Source organism: Aptenodytes patagonicus, chromosome 7, assembly GCF_965638725.1.
Source record: "Aptenodytes patagonicus chromosome 7, bAptPat1.pri.cur, whole genome shotgun sequence".
NCBI lineage: Eukaryota > Metazoa > Chordata > Aves > Sphenisciformes > Spheniscidae > Aptenodytes > Aptenodytes patagonicus.
In genome coordinates, this window is record NC_134955.1 from 47060375 (window position 1) to 47080525 (window position 20151).

The 20151-nt window shown below is 42.4% G+C and overlaps 1 protein-coding gene across 6 annotated transcripts in view; it reads left to right on the forward strand.

Moving 5' to 3' along the window:
• The window catches only part of TTLL5 (tubulin tyrosine ligase like 5), a 142892-nt gene that overhangs the window by 103988 nt on the left and 18753 nt on the right, over window positions 1–20151 (forward strand). For 5 of the 6 annotated variants that reach the window (XM_076345132.1, XM_076345134.1, XM_076345137.1 and 2 more), the window contains 2 exons: window positions 10535–10712; window positions 18676–18896. In XM_076345132.1, coding sequence (XP_076201247.1) covers window positions 10535–10712; window positions 18676–18896 — 399 coding nt within the window. Of the gene's footprint in view, window positions 1–10534; window positions 10713–18675; window positions 18897–20151 lie in introns of those variants that run through there. The other variant, XM_076345136.1, reaches the window with a different exon arrangement.

The following is a 20151-nucleotide window of genomic DNA, read 5'->3' on the forward strand; positions in this document are numbered from 1 at the left end:
TGCTATCCACCCATAAAAAGCAAAATCTGCTTGGATAAAGCAGTAAAAAAAATATGGCTAGGAATAAATAGAGCCCATCAGTCTTTTCCAGTTTGGTTTTCAATAGGTTTGCCTACGTTGATAGAGGAAAAGTAGAAGAATGTCGGTACAAGTCATGTTTTGTGTTGATCCACTTGGTCCATGCTAGGATTTTACAGTGGAACCTCTGCAGCAAGGAATACCTTTCCCATCTCTGTAACTGGTGCAGCATTGCATCTAAATTTCTGTTATTTTGAATTCTGTGGAGTGTGTATAATCACCCTAGAAACTCTGCCTGGACTAGGACAAGCGATCAAATTTAAGGTAGTGCTTAACACGTTGTCTAAGTCTGAATGACTTACCTTAATCAAAGGGGAGCTAGACAGTACAGTGAGGTAACTTCACTCAGAGCCTACCTGCTCTGTCTGAACTTCATTAATTAATTCTTTGAAACTGGGGGGGGGGACACACAACATGACACAGTTCAGGCAATCGATTGTCATATATAAGCAGGTAATCTTCCCCAAGAATTCCTTATGAGAGCAAAATGATACCAGGTTTCTGTATTAGTCTTATTGTATGTATGTCTTGCTTTAAAATATTTTTGCAGGCTCTGACTGTGTTTGCAGGTGTGGAAGTATGTGCAGGAAACATGAAGCCAGAACCACCTTCCACTCAGTAGAACTCACCCCTATGTTTGCACTAACTGAGGGTAGAAAGGCTGTGATTTTGTTAATCTAGATCACACAGAGGAGATATACTCAGTTGCCTTCATTGCTTCTCCAGTGACCTGATCAGCAATAGGATGAAGGCATTGAACTTTGCAGCCAGCTGGCTGTTAGTTTTCTTCTTGATTTAGCCTTTCTACTAGTGAATTTCAAAGCTGCCATGTGTAAAGAGAAGAAAAAAATAGTGTTGTTTACCTGCCAAATATTCCCCAGATCAGAAAGACTGACAGTATTTTGTAACTGGCATGGAGCCAAGGATGCTACTCGGGGCCCAGCAAAAATTGGCTCCACTGAAGGGTAAATATTTCATTTCATTTGCTAAGACTGGCAAGTTTAGTGCTCCTGAAATTAAGAGGTTGATAATGCCAGCTAAATCCGGGAATAGTTGAGGTAGATTACGCCTTGCCTGCAGAGGTTTTCCAGTGCTCCATAATCTCACCCTGCCCTTCCCCTGCTGTTTTGATGCACCTCATTTCTAACCTGCTACACTCATGACCTTGCCTGTATATGGAGACCCAGGACCTAAAATGCACGTAATTCCTGATCTGTAGCAGAACTGAGGCACTACATTGCCTTTGTTATAAGAAAATCTTTTTGCTCCAAAACTCACGTTTCTCAATGGCAGGGAAATAGCAGGAATAATTTTCAGAAGCCAGGGAGCAGGAGATAAATTATACAGCAGTATATACCAGAAGTTAAGGAAGCCCACGAACTTTGATAGTACTTGTAGAATAAAGTAAAGGAGCAAGAAGGCAGTGGGCTTTCTCTGTATAGCTATTGTGCATGCACATCTGGAATAATGTGCTCAGTTTTGAGCACTTGCCTAGCCCCAAATACTGATAAAGTGGAAAAAGTTCAGAGAAAAGCAATATACAAAAGCCAGAAGGGACTAAGTTGAGGAAAAAGATGAAGGGAGTTAAGTGTGCCAAGGCTGGCTAAGCTCGATGGAGGCATAGCTCTAGTAGTGAAGGTTTAGACCTGAAATAAGAGGAAGTTCATGCAATAAAACAGAGAAAATCTAAGTTTAATTGGGAATCTCGGGGAAAATTCTTGACTCTGAATGTGTCCCTGCCTGTGGAGTTGTGCAGCTGAGAGTGCAACACATGGACTCCTCCAGCCACTGAAACATGTGCTAATCCTGCACCACAAGATGAGTTGGATGCTTTTGCTCACATCTTTGTTTTTGAATAAAATTCTTGTGACAACATCAACTCTCTCAGTTGAAAGGGGGAATTGTGAGAATAGCAGAGGGGGACTCCTGACATTTGCTAGTAATTATGCACATTAAAATGTCCTGGGATGCTTGAATTGTGCCTCTGGTAGCTATTACAGTTAACCTGTGAATGGATCTGGAAATTGTAGTTAAATCCACAGAACTCTTCGTGTTCTTTGCCTAAACCAACTCAGTCCCAAGGCTTTTCACGTGGACCTTGTACATCTCCTGTTGTCTCATGGCACGATGATACTGATGGTAAGAGCCTCTGTGTAGGTAAAAGTAGCTTGAGCTGCTTGAAAAGTGGGGAGCTGAAGAACTAAGGCTGAAACTACTGCAAGATGCCGGCATCTGTGACTTGTCACTAAGAAGTGAAAGTTTGATTGATGGTCTGGGACAGAAACTCTCCTACATCTCTGCAACACCTTCATCATGGGAGATTGTATATGTCGCTTTGAACTGGATTTGAACCCAAAATGCAGTTCCACACGTTTATTGTGCCAATGCAGCCTTGACAGGCTGCTCATTAACTTTAAAAGCTTTTCCTTGGCTTCTCTTGCAGAGCTCAAAAGCAGATTGCAGGCCAGGTGATGGCATCCTTGTTTTATACAAGCCAGCTGCTTCCTGCCCCTTCCCTGTCTCCAAGTACTTGCACCGTGGCGAGTTCTGGACAGCTCCCTGTGCCTCAGAAGATCTCCAAAGTCCCAGGCAGAGCTCTTTTAGGAATACTAAAAATGCTTTGTTCGCCCCTGGTCTTTTGGAAAGCTACCTTTCTTTACCGTTGTAACATAGCTGCTGCTCCTGCGTGTTTTAGGAGCTTGCATGTTTTAGGGGCTTGCATGTTCCAGCAATCAGACCATGCTGAAATGCAGACTCTTGCTGACTAAACTGGACCAAAGTCACTCTTTCGTAGACACTCCTGATAACAGCAGAGGCCAGGAGCAAACCATTTTCTAAGACTTGTTGCTCTGTTTTTCAATTTTTAATTTATTGCTTTTGAAGCTGAGGGGAGGGAAAGAGGGAGAAAAGACAAAGAAAGGCCTTGAGGCAAGCGGCCCTGTGAGAGGCCCGACAGTCCTGCATCCCAGCCAGGCCCCCAGCGTCCTGGGCTTTGTCCCACTATGTTTATCATTGCTCCATAGCCAGCCCCAATCTAGGGCCTATTGTTAGGGATGGAAGAAGCACGTAGTGTGCCAAAGAAAATGTTCTGTGTTTTTCTGAGTGCCTGCACATAAGTCAGCAGGATGCTGGGAGCTGCCACACTATACAGAATCATTAGTTACTATGCCAACTACTTTCTAGCAGCTGGTGCTTACCAAGGCTTTGTAGTGAAAGCTTCCTGGACTTGTTATACCACCTGAATGCCCTGTGGGAAAGAAACTGCTGCCCAAGATTGTCTTGCATTCCATGGCAAGGTGGGAGCACTGATTTATAAAATGCACTGGGTTCCCTTATTGCCAGCAATGGCCTTTGTTCATCCTTAGCTCCAGCCTTTACAGGAAAGGATGCAAAATACTTTCATTGTCAGCTTGTTTCCTCATTTAAAAGGAGGATAATTCTTTTCTCAGTTTGCTAGACCTCCAGCTATCCTGACTCCTGCTGTGATCCTATCAGTTCTCACAAATTAAGCAGGGTTAAACATAGAGGAATATTCTTCAAGGATGCTGAAGCTTCATTTTCACAAGTAAATTGAGCCTAGTTTGCATTGCCTTTCAATGGGATGTAGGCACTTTTCAAATGTTTCAAAAGTGCCTGCTTAATAAGTGATATATGGGGAACACCAGTATACTTCATGAATTGGTATTATTGCTGGCCACACAGGAGTTGGTATCAAACAAATGCCCAGCTATGCTGTTGGAAGAGGCTTCAGTTGAAAGCCCTATGTGTAGTATTAATGGTACTTAAAATTCCTTAAATGTTTTTTGGGAACACTGGAAGCTTTAAACTCATTTTTATCCACATTATGCATTAAGAAATTATATTCTGAATCCCTACTACTCCTGTATTGCCCTTCCTTCCCCTGATTATTTCCTTGTCATTTCACTTTAGTAAAGATTTTTCTTTGCTGTGTCCTCTGCTGTTGTCTTTTATTGTCTGGTATTACTCATCCCAGCAGTGGTTGTGTTGTAGTAGACCCTGCTTTGTCAGATGTTTGAATGAGTTACTTAAGAATGGTGGATGCTAGGAGAAGTGTGGGCTATCATTAGTAGTTACCAGTATCATTTTTTTAGTATGGATTTGCTGTATGTCAGATAGTTCTTCGTAACTATGAGATTCTCAGTGAGTGGTATTCTGTGGTGTGGTCTTGTCTACAGCTTCAGCCCTTGGTATTCCCTTCAAATCTGTTTGAAGTGGGAACAGAAGACAGCTCTCTCCTTTCTTGTAAGAGCTGATAACCACATCTCTTCTGTACAGAGGCTGGATTTCATTGAGCCTTTTTTTTGCTGTAGTCAATAAACAAATGTATTAGTATTTTATTAGTATTTAGTATTTTAGTACACTAGCATTAGTTCCTAGTACAGGTGTAGGTAGTTGATTGCATAAGGGTTGCCTGCATCGGAAAAGAGCTAATGAATTAGAAAAGAGAACTAGAGCAGAAAGGGAATTTGGAACCAGAAAACCTGGAGGTGAGTGCATGGTGTTCTAGCACTTTTAGGCTGGGTTGTGATCATAATAGCATGGAGATCTGTTGAAATTGGTCTCAGAAGCAAACATTCATCTTTTGTGATGCAGAAAGCTGCAGCAGAGTGGTCTTAGGCTGTCAGTGAAGAGGAAGAGAGAATTCTGGCCCAGGCTTTATGAAAACTACAGTTGAAAGAAAGGAACACAGTAGGTTTCTTGCCAAAAATACTGAGTAGCCCTAAGGGCTGCTGGAAGGACAGAATCTTGCTTACAAAGGATGGGCCATAATGCCAAGGCTGAGATTTCCTGTACATAGTGAAGGCCTGAATCCTGGCCAAGTCTCTAAACTAAACAACTCATAAATAATCCTGAGCAAGCTGTGAGAAGATTGCTCACAACCAGCCTGGCTGACAGAACGAAACCCAATCTCTTGTGGTGGCACAGGCAGGAATGTTTATTTCCCATTTGCGTGTGTGTGCATCTATGCCTATATCTGTCATCTGTACATGTGAGCAAATGAATATTCAGTCAATCGTTAGTGTTCAAGTAATAATCCTGAATTGAAAACAAGCAGGTCTGTGAGTACTGACTCTATGATCCTCATTTCCATTGCGGGTGCGGGGGTTTTTCTGGTTATTTTTGGCTTTGCCTAAAATGGTGTGAGTTGTGAAAAAGCTTTTCTTTCAGTTTGGGGTATTTATATAGTCTCTCTACCATGTGAACTCTATAGTATCTATTAAGGTGTGAGGTCCTCTACAGCTTTTTTTTCCAGCCTTCATTACCATGCTGAGCCTGTTGTAGAATTCCTTAAGCAGAAGAGCTAACTTCAGGAAGGGTGCAAAGGTGCTGTCATGCTTCGATAAATCATCTGACAGACAGAGACTGAGAATAGGAGCTGCACCATGATGCATTCCTGTGAGCATGGCAAATAGACTGAGAGCTCAGCGTGTCTCTGGCAGCAGCATATTGAGTCTCAGATCCTAAGCCCTGTTCTCCTGTACCAGGGCAAGCTTTGCCTTAGATGTAATATCATCAACTTGATAACGTGTTATATGGGGACTTTCCAAAACTGCAGATTTCTGTACAAAAGTGATCCTAAGACTTGCAAATATGCAGGGTTTCTGTTGTCAAATATTTAATGCTTATATTATAAAAGGCTGAAGTTATGTATAATGCATTTATATTGATTTCCTTCTATAAAAAAGCAAAACCCATGGAAGCTAACAGAAGCATATTCAATCCAGATGGATTCTGCAGACCACGAGAGTAAAATCTACTCAGGCAAGCAACAGTGTTTTCAATATAGTATCTAGAAAAAAGTAAGTGCTGTTATGCTGCATCGTGTGGAGAGAAGGTATTGGAACTGCAGGGAGTTGTGCACAAGACTGTCTATGCTGCAAGAAAATGTTAGCCAAAGTTTTTGTGGTTTTGTTTGGTTTTTTAAATTTAGTTCTTCCTAAAGATTTATTAGCATACTTTCAACAGTGTTTTCCTGGGTAGTTTAAACCAAGCTTATCTGGGCAATATTATATCCTAAAGAATTTATTTTGGGCTATAGATCATGTATTGGTTAAAACAGAAAAAGTGGATTAAAACAGGTTAGAAACCAAATGAAAGCATTTGAGAGTTCATTGAAGTGGACAAAGGTTGGAGCAAGGCAGCAATCACAGTGCATTTTTAAAAATTGGACCGTCAGTCTTCAGTATTTGTATTTTCATAATAGTTAATACTTTGCCAGATAACTCAAAACAAAAGAAATGAGGATCAAGGAAATGATACTAAAGTTTTGCCATTCAGTTTAGTGGCCCTCACAGTACTACAGACTGCAGTCACTGTACATCATCTCTGTGGCACAAAGCCAGTTTGGCTATCAGCAGGTCCAGCTTTAGTGGACTTTTCATTTACATCAGTTTTATCTCCTCCATTTCATCTTGACTTTTATGTTTTAGAACAAATCACTCAATCTTTAGCTTCCTAAGCATTCTTTTGGATCAAAGGATAAATTTTATGCATTGCAGGTTCTGAGCTGGAGGTAGATATGAGAGAAGTTGGAACAGACATTAGTTTCTAGAATTAATCATATAACTTGAATGAATACCTTAAAGAGTGCTTGACTGAATTCTCTAACTTCTGACTGAGACCTGAGACAGGTTTAGTTTCAGACCCCTAATGCATAAACAATATTGGTTGCATTTCCGCAGACCAGATGGACTATCTGGTTCAATGTCCTGCTCAGATAGTAGCCCATGGCAGATTCGGTGGGAAGAGCATTAGGTGATGTTACGGAATGGTGATACTTCCCCAATACTCTCTGGGACTCGGTAATCAGTGATTTTCTGGCCAGGAGATGGTATCTTCGTATATAAACAGTGTTAGTGGCTCTTGCTTCTGTGAGTTTGTCTAATCATTTTTGAACCCCTGTAAATTTTTGGCGTCCTTAGCTTCCTGTAGTAAGAAGGCATCTACAGTTTAATTATGTGTTATGAGAAAAACTACCTCCTTTTGTTTGTTTTAACCTGCCCACCTGATGACTTCATTTGGTTTTTCCTATGTCTTGTATCACGAGAGGTGAGTAATTGTTCCTATTTTCCTTCTCCCTGAAGTTCATGATTTTATAGATATTTTTCATATTTCCTTTTAGTTGTCCTTTTTCCAAGCTGAAGAGTCCTTATTTATTTAGTCATTCCTCAATATATAAGCTGTTCCATACCTTTGATCATCTCTACAGCATTTCTTTGTACTTTTTCCAGTTCTACTGTATGCTTTTTGAGAAGGGAGGAGGGACAGGGGTTAGAACTATCCTCAGTATGCAAGAGATGGATGCAGTTTTGGTTTATATGGTAACATAGTAGTGTTCTTGGTTTTGTTCCCTATGCCTTTCCTAATAATTCCTAACACTGACTTTGCTTTTTGGGAGTATTTTGGTGATGTTTTCATAGAAAAATCTATTATAGCTATAGTTATAAGGTCTCCTTCCTGAATAGAAATAACTAGTTCAAAGTCCATCACTGCGTAAAACTAGGATTGTGTTTCCCCAGGTACATGACTTCGTAGTTATTAAACTGAATGTCATCTACCAATTTAATGTCTGATCATTCAGTAATGTGATTTTTTTTTCACACTTCTCAGTGACTTTCAGTTTTTCAGCAGCAAACTTTTTTTTTTATTTCGCTCTTTTTTCCCCAGATCACTTATAAATGTTTTGAACAGCAGAGACCATAGCACAGATTCTTGTGGGACCTCAGTGGTAATCTTCCATTGTGGAAACTGTCCATTTATTCTAGCTCTGGTTTCATGTGTTTTAACTAGTTATGAAATCCGTGAGAGGTAGCCCCTTCATCCTATGTTGGCGTACTTTATTTAGGAGCATTTTGAATGAACTTACCAAATTTTCTCAACTGAGAAATTGCTGGTGTGAAAAAGTTACTCTAGGCAATGGACAAATACAATTGTTGTTTAGTTCAAAACAGAGGTATTGAAGATTATAATCTTTCAGTAGTACTGATGAGGAATTAATCAGGCTGTTTACTGAGCACTAATATGACTTTGATGGAGCTCCTGAATGCTCTTCAGCTTTGTATCTGGTGCAGCTGATGTTTGTTTCAAGGGCTGGTCTGCAGTAATCCCCAGCTATCTCCCAAAGGGTGCATCCCAGTCCCAGCACAGTCCCTCGTGCTCTTCAGGTGTCAGCATGACCTGACTTTACTGGGGGGGGGGGGGCGGGCATGGGGCATAACAGAGTCTCTAGCTGCTTCACACAAGGGAAAAATCCAATGAGCTTTAAAATCAGAATGGATGGTGGAGTCTGTATCTATGCAGTGGAAGGAGCAAATACTACCCTTGGGATGGGAGTTGAGTCCAGGTGACAGCAACCTGCTGATAACCCATGTGGTGAGCTGGTGGGATTGGAGAGGAGACTGCTGGGGATTGTTTCAAAGATTCCTTGTGTCTTGTCGTGTCCTCCTTTTAAGTTATGCCTTTTGTGGCATCCTGTGCCTACTAGGAGACAGTGCTGGGAGGCCAGCAGCACACACGCATCCATGGATCCAGAGCTGAGCAACTGCAGGTAAAACTACAGTAGTAGAGGATCGTGACCCCATTACTGGGGCAGAAGGGGGAAGGCAGGTTCAGAAGAGTGAAGCAGCTCTCCCAAGGTTAACCACAAAGCCAGATTCAGACCTATACAACTTGGGTTTCAAGGCCTGAGTACTGTCAGCAACATTACAGTTATCACTTTTCCAAGCACTGGTAAAAGGAAAAGAACTGAAAGACTGAGAATCTTGTAGCAAAAGAGAGCAGGGAGTGAGAGTCATTTATCTGGTGTTGCACTGGGCTACAATGGAAGCAAAGGACTGAGGAAGCATGGGCAGGATCCCTTGAACAGAGGAGTCTAGAGAAGGCTCCCTACAGCCAATGGCCCATAAAAGCAAAAGTGGTAGTGGTGCTCCAAGCAGGAGGAGGCCTAGAGGATGCAGGGTGGAGATGCTGGCAGCTGAACTCCTTTTCCATTGGGTTGTCTCACTCCTCTGTTGCTGAGGAGCTGAGTATGAAGAGTGATCCTTTAGTGTTTAGAGTCCTTGTCCTCAATTTGCTTTGAAAGGGATGCATTATGTTATTTTTGAGGGAGAGTACATAGGGCTGGCAGTTGCTTCTGGTCTTGTTTGAAACATGCTTCTGAATATTTTAAGGGTTTGCTGTAATGATGAAGCTTGTGGGGGAAGATACAACACATTCAAGGGAAGCTGTGACATGTTCAAAGAATCTAGGTTGTAAGTTTTGACAGGATCCTGAAGCAAGGAGATTGCAGTTAACTCCCATGCCAAAACCATGACCGACACTCCGAATAGTGCCATGAAATGTAAAAGACAGCAAGTATCTTTTTACATCCCAGTTACTTATGACATGCATAGGGAATACAAGGGAAGTCTGCCCTGGGAATCCAAAGGAAATATTTGGAAAGAGTGGCTGAGAGAAACATGACAGAGACCAGCAGAAACTTGGGAAGCTCAGGCATTGAGGCTTGAAGGTTTTATTAGCCAGAGTGTCAGGATTCAGTGGGTCATATGGCATCCTGTCTTGTGAGCACAGGATGTGTGAGTTGCTGGGCCATTGTAGCCTCTTCAGGACACCTTGTGGTCCTGTCAGTCTGCCACCTGCTCTCTGCAAAGCCCCTCGGCCTTGTGTAGAAGTGTGTTGGTGCTGCCTTCTCGCCGAGGCTTACAAACTTCAAAGCAAGCCAGTGAGCTCCTGTTGGTACTTATCATGTTGCAGGCCACAGCTGAACTCCCACCATATAAGCCTGGGTTGTAAGAGCTCCTGCCTCTTTGCAGGAGGCCTTTTCTCCTCTGGGAAAGGCTTGCATTCCTCTGATGATGAAAGAAATGAGCTTATCTTCAGTCCCCTCAGGTCTTTTGGAATGTAACTTTATGGAGTCAATAAGTGCCCTAGTTGCAACCTCACCCTACCAGTCCTTTATCCCCTCTGTGGATATTATACTGTGTATCTGTCTTCTATTCCACTCTCACTGCAGCATGTGTGTGCTTCGTGTAAACCTTGTGTTAGTGTATTAACAAAATCTCTAGAAATCAAAAAAAATAATTACCTCATTAGTGATGGGAATCCTTAGCTCTTTTCCTGCTGCAACTCTGCCTCTCTTCAATGTTAATCAGCCACAGACATGCTCCAGTTTAGAGTTTTTCCTCTCTTTTCCTTTGTTCTCCTCAAGCATGGTGTTACAGCTAGTAATACAGTCCCAGCCTGGAATTCAAGAAACTCCTTAGCAAGACAGCAGTTGGCATATGGCACCTTTAGCAGGTGTTGTGCTTGTTGGAGCCACTTAATACAAATTCATAGCTGGCTAAGTATTAAGGGATTTTTAGGAAGCAGCAGTGCCTTGTAAGCAGGAGTCCTTACATGCAGAGCGGTGAAAGCGTGATGGCTCTTCTTTTCTCAGGGCTCCAGAGAATCATCGTTTTGCCTGGGAAGGAGAGACGGAGAACAGCATCTACAACAAGGTGACACGGAGTCCGCTGGCACATCCCAACTATCAGCTCCATTTTGCTGTGCAGCAACTTCAGCAGCAGAAACTTCAGTCACGACAGCTGTTGGAGCAAAGCCAAGCCCGGCACCAGGTAGCTAAGAAAAAATCCTGCCTGGGATGTAGCAGTGCTGACTGAGTCTTAGATGTGCAGAACCAACCCAGAGCCAGTACATATGGCACAGCTTTTGTGAAGGACGTAGCTCTTCAAGTGGGTTGCAACAAAACTAATATTACCTGCAGTGATTTTGATAGCATTTTGATGCTGTAGTTCCCAATGGCTTCTTCCACTGCATTGGCATCCTCCTCCATTTGGCTACTGGCATGCTGCTGCTTGCTTTTCTGCACCAATTGAGGGCATCTCCTTATAGTGCCTCAGACAGCCTTAGAACTGTCTACAGTCTCCACAATTCTTTGTCACTTAACCTCGTCACTGATGATATGTTCCTGCTTTGACTTGAGTTCTTCTTGGGTAGTGCTTCAAGCTGGGTCACTGTTGTATTTCAGCGTTTCTAAACATAGGGTCTTGCAATTGTGTTGGCAACTGTGTCCTCTGTAGAAAAAAGACCCAATCAAGGCTTCATCTTGACTAAATTATCCTCCTCCTGGATGTCTTCTCATGTGATGCAGTTATCAAAAGAGCAGTATGTTAAGGGGACTCAAAAATTAGTTAGGAGAATCTTCATTCTTTTGAAGAAATGTATTAATTTCTTTTAGGAGCCTTCAGTGTGCAGGAGGCATGGCCACTGACTCTGATGCTAGATGCAAGTTTTCTCTGCAACCCTGAAAATCTTCTCCAGGCCTCCTACACATTTTGTTATTACTACATTTAAGATCTCCTTTCACTGCTTTGCGTGGAACTGTCTGATGGAAACATGACTCCTTAGTTACAATTGCAAGGAGAAAAGATGGGCTGAGTGTCCAGGAGCTAGAGGAAATATGAAAAAGGGTTTGCATTACTGATGTTCTGGATGACACCTAGATGCCAAGGGTGGACCACTGTGTCTGGAATAGCATTTCCATCCTGCCTGGGGAATCTTCCAAGGTTACAATGAGTTCATTGATGCACTTGTTACCTTTCTTTGTTATTATGGAGAGAGAGGTGTATTCTTTATTCTGAGTGATGTCCAAAAGGCTTCCCTGCTAAAGGGAAGGAAGTCTCTGGGTGAACAAACCTTCACTCAATAGAGATTGGTCTCCGTTAGGAAGGAGCTATTTGCTGGGCAGTCTGGCAGGGCTGGACTCCAAAACCGTGAACAGAGCTAACATGCAGAGGTCTGAACACCCACTCTCCCTCCTGTGAAGCAGATGAGTCACTAGTCAGGCTCCTTGAGAATAGGTTATAGGCAAATTGCCCTCATCCTTGTCTGGGAGCATCTTGAAGGAGGGGACCTTCTGCCTTTGCTCCTTGCACTCCTTCTTTCAAGGCCCTCACTTAGCCATGCAGTTTCCATCCCCAAATTCCCTCACCTACAGTCTTCTTGCTCCCCCTCTGAGCAGGGGGTCTTCCTTTCATCTCCGTCCAAGGGGCTCTGGGTGGGCAGCTGTGGCTGCTTATGAGCTCATGAAAGGGCTGTAAGCTGGTTTGTGCCTGTGAGGAGGCTGGAGCTGGCCGTGGGGCCTGGCTGAGCCCTCTTCTAATTGCTGACATTGAGCTGATGTTATTCTTGGCCTGGGGCAGAGCCATTACTCAGGAGTTTCTGTTAAAGTGATTCTTTGTTAAACCTCCTCTCACCCTCACAACGTCCCCTTCCTTTCTCTCCCTTCCTTCTCCTTCTGAGCCAAGCAGTTTGGAGTTGCAGTATTGATGCCATTGCTATGCCCCAGGGCTCAGGCTGCACTGAAGTTCCCATTAATGAAGAAAGGTATTTGGTGAACATGGGGGCTTTCAGACTTTCTGTAGTGAAAACCACATCTTAATAAAATGATTGTCTCTTGGACACTTCCTCTCCCACTAGACGTTGTATGGAGCCAGCCAGACTTCCCCTTCCAGTCATAGTTGCACCAATCCTCTGATGCCCCTCCCAGTCACTGCACTACCCTCATCTTCATCTGTCTATCCCCTGCTCCCTCTCTAGTTTCCTGTCACTGGCCTCTTTCTTCTGCTAGTTAGCTTCTCAGACTTCAGTCCTTTGACTTGGCCTTTCCAAGAACTGCCTTCTCTTTTCTGCCGCTTACACACTCCCTGCCCTACATCTGCTTCCCACTCACACTGCTTTGACTTCCATCATACCTTTTCCTGCTGGCCATTATTTGGCCTCTCTTTTTCCCCACAGCTGATGTAGCTTATCCTAGCCTGCATGGCGTTACCACATTTCCTAGTTAGTATCACCTAAGCCACCTATCTCCCGTTGCCTGCTCTTTCCCTTCTGTTCCTTCCCATGTATTGAGATCTAGTCCATCCTTTGTTGTCTTGCCTGCTACATTCAAGTTCCTCAGCCTCATCTCAACAGAAGAAATATATCCTCAAAAACGGAAGGCCCACCACTTGAAAGAGTGTCATGATCTCTCTACTTTGGGGAATGCATGCAGGATATCTCCAAGCCTGTTTCATCTGATTGTTCAAGTTCTTGTTACAGTTGGAAGGCAGGCTAGGTGAAGTAGGTGAAGTGCAATTATTAATATATCTCAAGGAACGCCCTGAGTATGGCATGACCATACAACATAACTAGATGCCAGTCTTTCCTTCTCTCTGTGACAAATGGACTACTCATATGTATATGGATAGCATGTGAACAAGTAACAGAAGCACCATGATTAATAGCACAGGCAAATGCTTCTGCCTGTACATTAACCAGTTCGATATGTTGGAGATGAGATGGATGCGTTGGAAAGCATGGAAGTTCCTAGTCAAGTATTTGTGTCATAGGAATACCCCCATCTGCCATGCAGTGGACGTATCTTATCGTGAAGGCTTATTGCGTACTTCTTTGTGGCAGCACCCACTCTTGGTTGAGCGCTTTCCAGACACTTAAGAATGATTTCTCCTCCAGGCATTTTTTGCAGAGTAGCAAATACTGTGTAGGTGGAGGAAGAGGAATAATAACCAACAATTTTCACTCATTGTATGTGGAAGTTAGTTCATGCAGTGTAGTATGGTGGAAATAGATCTTTGATGCCAGAATAGGTACTTCATTCTCTGGACAAAAAGAAAAACACCAAATTGACTGGATAAGAATCTAACAAACAAATGGATGCAGTGATAGGGCCCAGGAACAGAGACAATACAGAGCCTGAGAAAAGAGAAAAAAATAGAAAGGGCCAGAGTTTTAAAGTGGAGACAAGAAGCTTAAATCTGATATCAACAAAATCAAGGAACAAGAATTACAAAATCAAACCAAAAGACAAGAAAAACAGGCTTATAGCAGTATTTTTAATGTTTAAAGGAGACTTCATGTGACACGTTATGACCTAGATGTTAGTATCACTGCTGCAGTTGGCAAGGCAGTTAATATACCATCATTGTTTATTCTCTAATTGTTTCCTGTACTGGAAAGATGCCATTAGCTGTTAGGGAGGTTCCTCCTTCTCTGTGTGGCTATGTTCTGTCTGCTTAGCCTAGCATCTACTGGGTTTAGAATTTTATGCCAAACATTTCACATGGGAAAAAAGCTAAATTAAAACAAGAAAAGTACAGTCGTACAGTGGAATGATCCCCATCAGTCCTGCTTATATGCAAAAAGCGAATGTTAAACAAGACATAAATCATGTTAATGAGTTGTGTGGTCAGTTATGATCACGTTTTCAATCAGAAGTTTAAGTAGATTTTATGCTATAAAACATTGGGCTATGTTAATCTTAAATAATTCTCAATCATTTAAAAATGGTATGTTCTCTGAAATATTCCTCATTTTATGAAGTTCAGCAAATTTTAGTGTATGTGACTCTCTTCTGAATTCCCTACAGTTTATTTAGATCTGACTGGGAATGTTGAGTATTCAGAATAATATTCCTAGTATTCCTAGAACTACATTATTCCTGCCTGAGGACACAGGGTCTCTTTGAATGCAGCCTTAAACATCATTAAACTGTTTTCTAAACTATTATATATTGGACTGCTGTCAGATTTGCAGTCTCTCTTCCCCTTCAGTCTCTTGTTCATTCTTGTTTTGCAGCTTTCTCCCTCAGATTGTTTTCCCACTAAATGTGCTGCCTGCCATTTTTCGTATTTGAGTCTTGTGATACTGATGAGTCAGTCTCAGTCTAAGTAAAGCAGAACAACTGTTCTGAGACCAGTAGTCTGTGCTGATTTATACCAGCTGAAATTTTGTCCCCATGTTTCTGATCCTGTCACTATTATTAGAATTATGGTAACACCCAGATGTATTAAGTATCTTTCCAATACAATTATATGGCCCAATCCTTGCCCAAGAGAGCTCTCAGTACCAAAAGGCAGACAAAGGAGAAGGCACCAAGTAAACTTATTTTAGTATATTTTAGTCTCGTTCTGAAGAATTTACCAAGGAAGACATGCTTCAGGACAGTCTGTGCATACTATGAATTTGCTGCTCTTCTTTAAATTTCTTGATGACCCCAAGATGCTCCTCTTACTGCAGTTTAACACTATGGCAGTTAATAGTACATTTTGAGCCCATTCTTTATCGCCACTTTGTGAATTCTCAACGCAACTGATTGTTGCATCCAAACTGATTTAACTGAATGCATTAATATGTGTTCAAAAGGGTCTCCACTAAACAATTTATATGCCTCCAAAGGTCTTCCAAGCCTTTTAATTCTCTGTATTTTTGCAATGTCATCTGAAATGCAGTTGCTTTTAGAAAAGTGGTGGGTTTTATTTTGTTGGGTTTGCTTTTTTTTCCTTTTTTCAACTTAAATCCTTGTCATTGTTTATTGCTTATAAACATCTCAGTTTCCAGTGCTAGTGATTTGGAACTAGCTGCACAGATCTTTATGCAGTACATGTTTGTGTGCATCTCTCTGTCAGTTCTCATACACTGCTGAGTCTCTCATCGTTTTCAGAGTTGCTGATCCAATTTAAACTGAATGACTATGGGATAGAAATCTCAAAGCTGTGTTTCATCTAAATTTCATGAAAATAAAGAGCTATATATCTGGAAAGGGGATTCAACTACTGTTCCCATTAAGGTAAAGGTTGCAGCATGAGGCCACTGCTAATTAGACAGCAGAAAATCAACACAAGAATGCCCCAAATCCATGAAGGGAGGCATAATTTGGGGCATGCTTTATATTAGATACTGTAAGATTCAGCCCCAAGACAGATTCGCAGGAAATGAGCTTCATTACCTCTTCGGGTCACAGAATGAACATGTTTTTTCTTGCAACATTTGTTCCGTTACTGTGCTAGGGATGGGTGTTAGATACAGGGATGGTAAGTGCCAGGAACATTCTTTCTGTTTTTGAAGATCATTAATATATCTGCTTTTCTTCAAAGTACTACAGTACCTCCCTGCTTTTAATCATGAGCAACCCGAGCTTAGCTGCTACTGGCTAATACTCTTAGATGTGCATTGTCCTTACTGACAAGCTGTACACGTTCAGATTTTCTAATTAAAAACTACTATTTTTGTACAAATAACACGGTGTATGGTGTTCATATGTAGATGTGGAAGCAAGGAGAGGTGTGATCTAATGAGGCAAATATGGGATTGGGAGTCAGGATCTTCTCTGAGCTCTCAGCCTAGCTTTTCATATTGCTTCAGTCTGTGGCTTAGGGAAAATCACTTTCTCTGTCAGTGCTAACATTCTTCATGTGCACGACAGGGTTAATGCTGTCCTACCTCCCCAGAGAATTATGCAAGAGAATTAACTCACTAATGCTCTACATGATTTTTAGCTCAAAAGTCTCTAGTGTTCTAAGTATTTTTCCGAATTGTAGCCCTAAGAACTTGTCAGGGAAGCAAATGTCTCCTCAACATCAAGTTAAATCTGCCAGCCTGGGAAGTATGGTTCAAAGTTTTTTACTTGCAGTAGCAATAGTTGTAGGGTGCTATCTGCTTCAGGACTGCCTCTGTCAGGGTTTGTCTAAGCTTCTGCTTTCCCTAGACCCTGAGCCTTCAGAATCCTGAGTGATGAGGTCTGTCTCCTACTTTTCGGATGTGCTGAAATCTCTTCCCAACCCTTCCTTTGTGTGGTCAGGCTCTGCTCTCCCCAGCTGCCCTCTTTATTTGCACAGTAGCTTCTCCTGGTTTCCTGTCCTGTCCCCATGGAGTTCACAGCAGGGCAGCATGCTTTGTAGCTAAATCCAGAAGCCATGGTCCGTGTCAGCTTCCAGTCTCCCCATCCTTGCCTGGAAGGCAGCCAGAATCTCAGCACAGCGTGGAGACAAAGGCCTTTTTGGAAGTCCGTTACCCCCAAGAAAAACATCCATGACCTTTCTTTAGGGAGGTCTTAGCCCAGCTTTTGCTGATCAGACTTTGTTAGAGCATCCATGCTTGCTGTTTCTTCAGTCATGGACCTCCTTGCTAATGCATGTTAACACAGGGAAGGGGTTAAGACTGTATGCTTTGTGGACTCCAGGATCTTAGTGATTTTAGTAACAAGAAGAACAATTTCCAGGAAATATGCATAATATCAAACAGAGCACAATGAAATGTCACCCCTGAATAAGAAGGGGGTGCAGTGACTTGAGGGTCTCCATCCCAACCCCATGATGTGTCAGACTCTAAGATGCAAGAGACTAAACCAAGTTTCATTTTAGTTTGTTTTGCTGGGGGGAGGTGGGGTGTGACTGCTATTTTCCAGACTTGTGCACTTGTACCATCTACTTATTCAAAATCTGAAAGCTGCGATCAAGGTAGAGCTTCAGGGAAGGGAGAGGTTAAGAAGGATTGGGAGCTCAAGGGCATCTTGTCAGTGAGCTCTAGTTAGGAAACAGGCCTGTTTTGGCTCCTGCACTTCCTTTTCTCCCTAGAGCTCTGCCTGTCAGAAACGTCTTCCCACACACCACTGCCCTGCCATTTGCCAGAGAATTGCGGGGGAGAGGGGCTTTTCCTGTCTGTGTGCTGAGACTCAGCCAGGCCTCAGACTGTGGTTTTCTCTGGAGCCTGGAGCCCACTCGCTGTGGCTTTGTGTGTTTTTCACCAGAGAAGAAACTGAGGACAAATGCAGTGAAGCGCACTGCTCCCAGGGTCATGCTGAGGTGACTGGCGAGTGCTCAGCTATTCCCCTCATCTCCTATCACTGACCTCTAGCTGCCAAAGTACATGGTTATGGTGTTGCCTCTTTGCCCTGGGAATCTGACTGACTTCGAGGAAAGACAGGGCAGAGCTCCCAGCAGGTTGCTCCTTTCTGAAAAGAGTTGAGCCGTTTGCAGAGCTCCCGTAGGGAACCATTCCCCATTCCCTGCTTTGCCTGTCCACTGCTCAGTTCTCCAGTGTCTCATAACGTGCAGATTCTTTTGTTCCCTGTGACAAATCTCCAACATACTTATTCTCCCACCTGCTATAGGAATAGAAATATTTTCTTTCCCTGGTATTACTGGGGATTTCCTTTTTGTCAGCTGCTGACCTAAGGTCCCTTTTTCAGAGAAGGTACCCTAGAGCCTTTCTGTTATTCCAAGCACGTAAAGGGTTAGACTGAAGAACTGGCATTGTAACATCTTCCCCATAACCTTTTTTCTTTCCTAGAACTGTGTCTCAATCCCACCTCCTACACAAAGAATAATTTAGCAAGATAAATGCAGAAAGTCAGTCAAAGCAATAAAAGCTTTACTTCTTTGTGGATGAGAGCCCACTGCAAGATTAGATTGAGGATAGGCCCTCTTGTTTTTTAATTCCAAATAGTATCATTCTGTGGCAGTAATGAGCTTGTCTGCCTTCCTAGGAGCTAGTCCCAGCTTCCAAGGGTATAAAATTCAGCTCTGAAAACTACTTCACTGACTTGACCACTTAACTCTTCTTTTTATGCATGGGACTGTCCCTAAAGCCCTGGGGCTGCCTTCACCAGGCAGATATTGTCCCTCACAAAAATGTCACCCACCTCCATCAGCTCTCTCAGCAATATTCAGAGACGTAATCACCAATTACTACGCTATTTTTGTTTTCTTTTCTTTTCTTTTTTTTTTTTTTTTTAACCAGGCTCTCTTTGCCAACTACTCACAACTCGGCACCAGCCATATATCTATGCCAGCTGGCTCCGATGCCCGCAAGACATCAAGTGCCACTTCTAGTATCCAGAAGGCAGCCAATTTGCACAAAGTGATGCCATCCCAGAGTATGCCTTCTCAGCTGGTTCCAAAGCCTCCAGCGAACCACAGGCAGGCAGTGGTCAGAAAGGCTGCAGCCCAGAGGATTTCCAAGTAAGTTTTATCTCTTCCCATCCACAACAGGGAGTTGGCACTGGTTCCCCAGAGGAGGAGTATGGGAGAAGAACCTGTCTACATGCAACTGACATAGATCTTTTTGGCTATGTTGTCCAAGATAAATCTCAGAATAACCTGAGCTGTGTGTACTGAAATTGGTGTGCACTGTGTTGCAGTTTCATGTTTCACAATGATAAGATAGGTAAGACTGTAACATCACACAAACATAAGGACATAGGAACTGCTAGATTGAATCAGAGAAGTATCTGATCCAGGGTGGGATTCAGTTACCTAAATACAGGTAGCTAGTGACATTTTAGATGCCCAGGGCTATTCCACCTGACCTCCAGCTGCTGCTCCAGATGAGCACAAGTCTTCTGTAAATCTTGTATTGTATCTGCCAGTCCCATGCAGATGTCTCAAATAACTTGAGAGTAACAAGTATGGTACTAGACATCTATGTTTAGGCACTTGAGCCACTCCCTTCATGTTTAATCTTTGATGGGGGCTAGAATCTGGAGGGTCAGAAGAGGCTGCCAAAGAAAAAAACCCAACCCAATATCCTTAACAAGCTAATCTTCCCTTGAGCCAAGTTTCCCCATAAATTTAACACACAATTATTGACTTATACCTTCAAGCACAAGTGTTTATTTAATTTAAACTGTTTATATTGTGCCTAATGTAATGATAACTTTCCTCATTATCTGTAGAAATCCTTCTTTTAACTTTTACTAAGCTTTTAGTTATATAGTGCTTGCCATTCTAAGGTATATGGATTTGGTGTGTGTTGTCTTTAAAAACAAACAAAAAAAATCACCATGAAATGTTGCTTACTGATTTTAAGTTTCCTCCCTTTCCATTTCTTGGTGTGTCTTCTCTTTTGTGCATTATGACAGAATGTGAACAAGACTTATGGGTTTTCTTCTTATCCTTTACCTTTCTTGGTAGCTTCCTCAGCTCTCTGTTTATCTCCTTTAAATGACAGAACTGTTTTAGACTAAATCCTTCATCAGGTTTTTCCTCATATATCGTCAGACTTCATCCCTGCCTACTGAAGGGCAAAAATTGCATTCATAAGTTCCTCCCTTATACTTTACAGCCAGAAGAGCTGTTAAGCTTTCAGAGGAGGTTCCTGTGAGATTTCCTGATTCTGTGTTCCCTTCCTGTTTAAAGAGAGAAGTTTTAGTAAAAGATTACTGATGAAAGACACCTTATGAAGATGCTAGGGCACTGTCAGCGTGTGGATCAAATC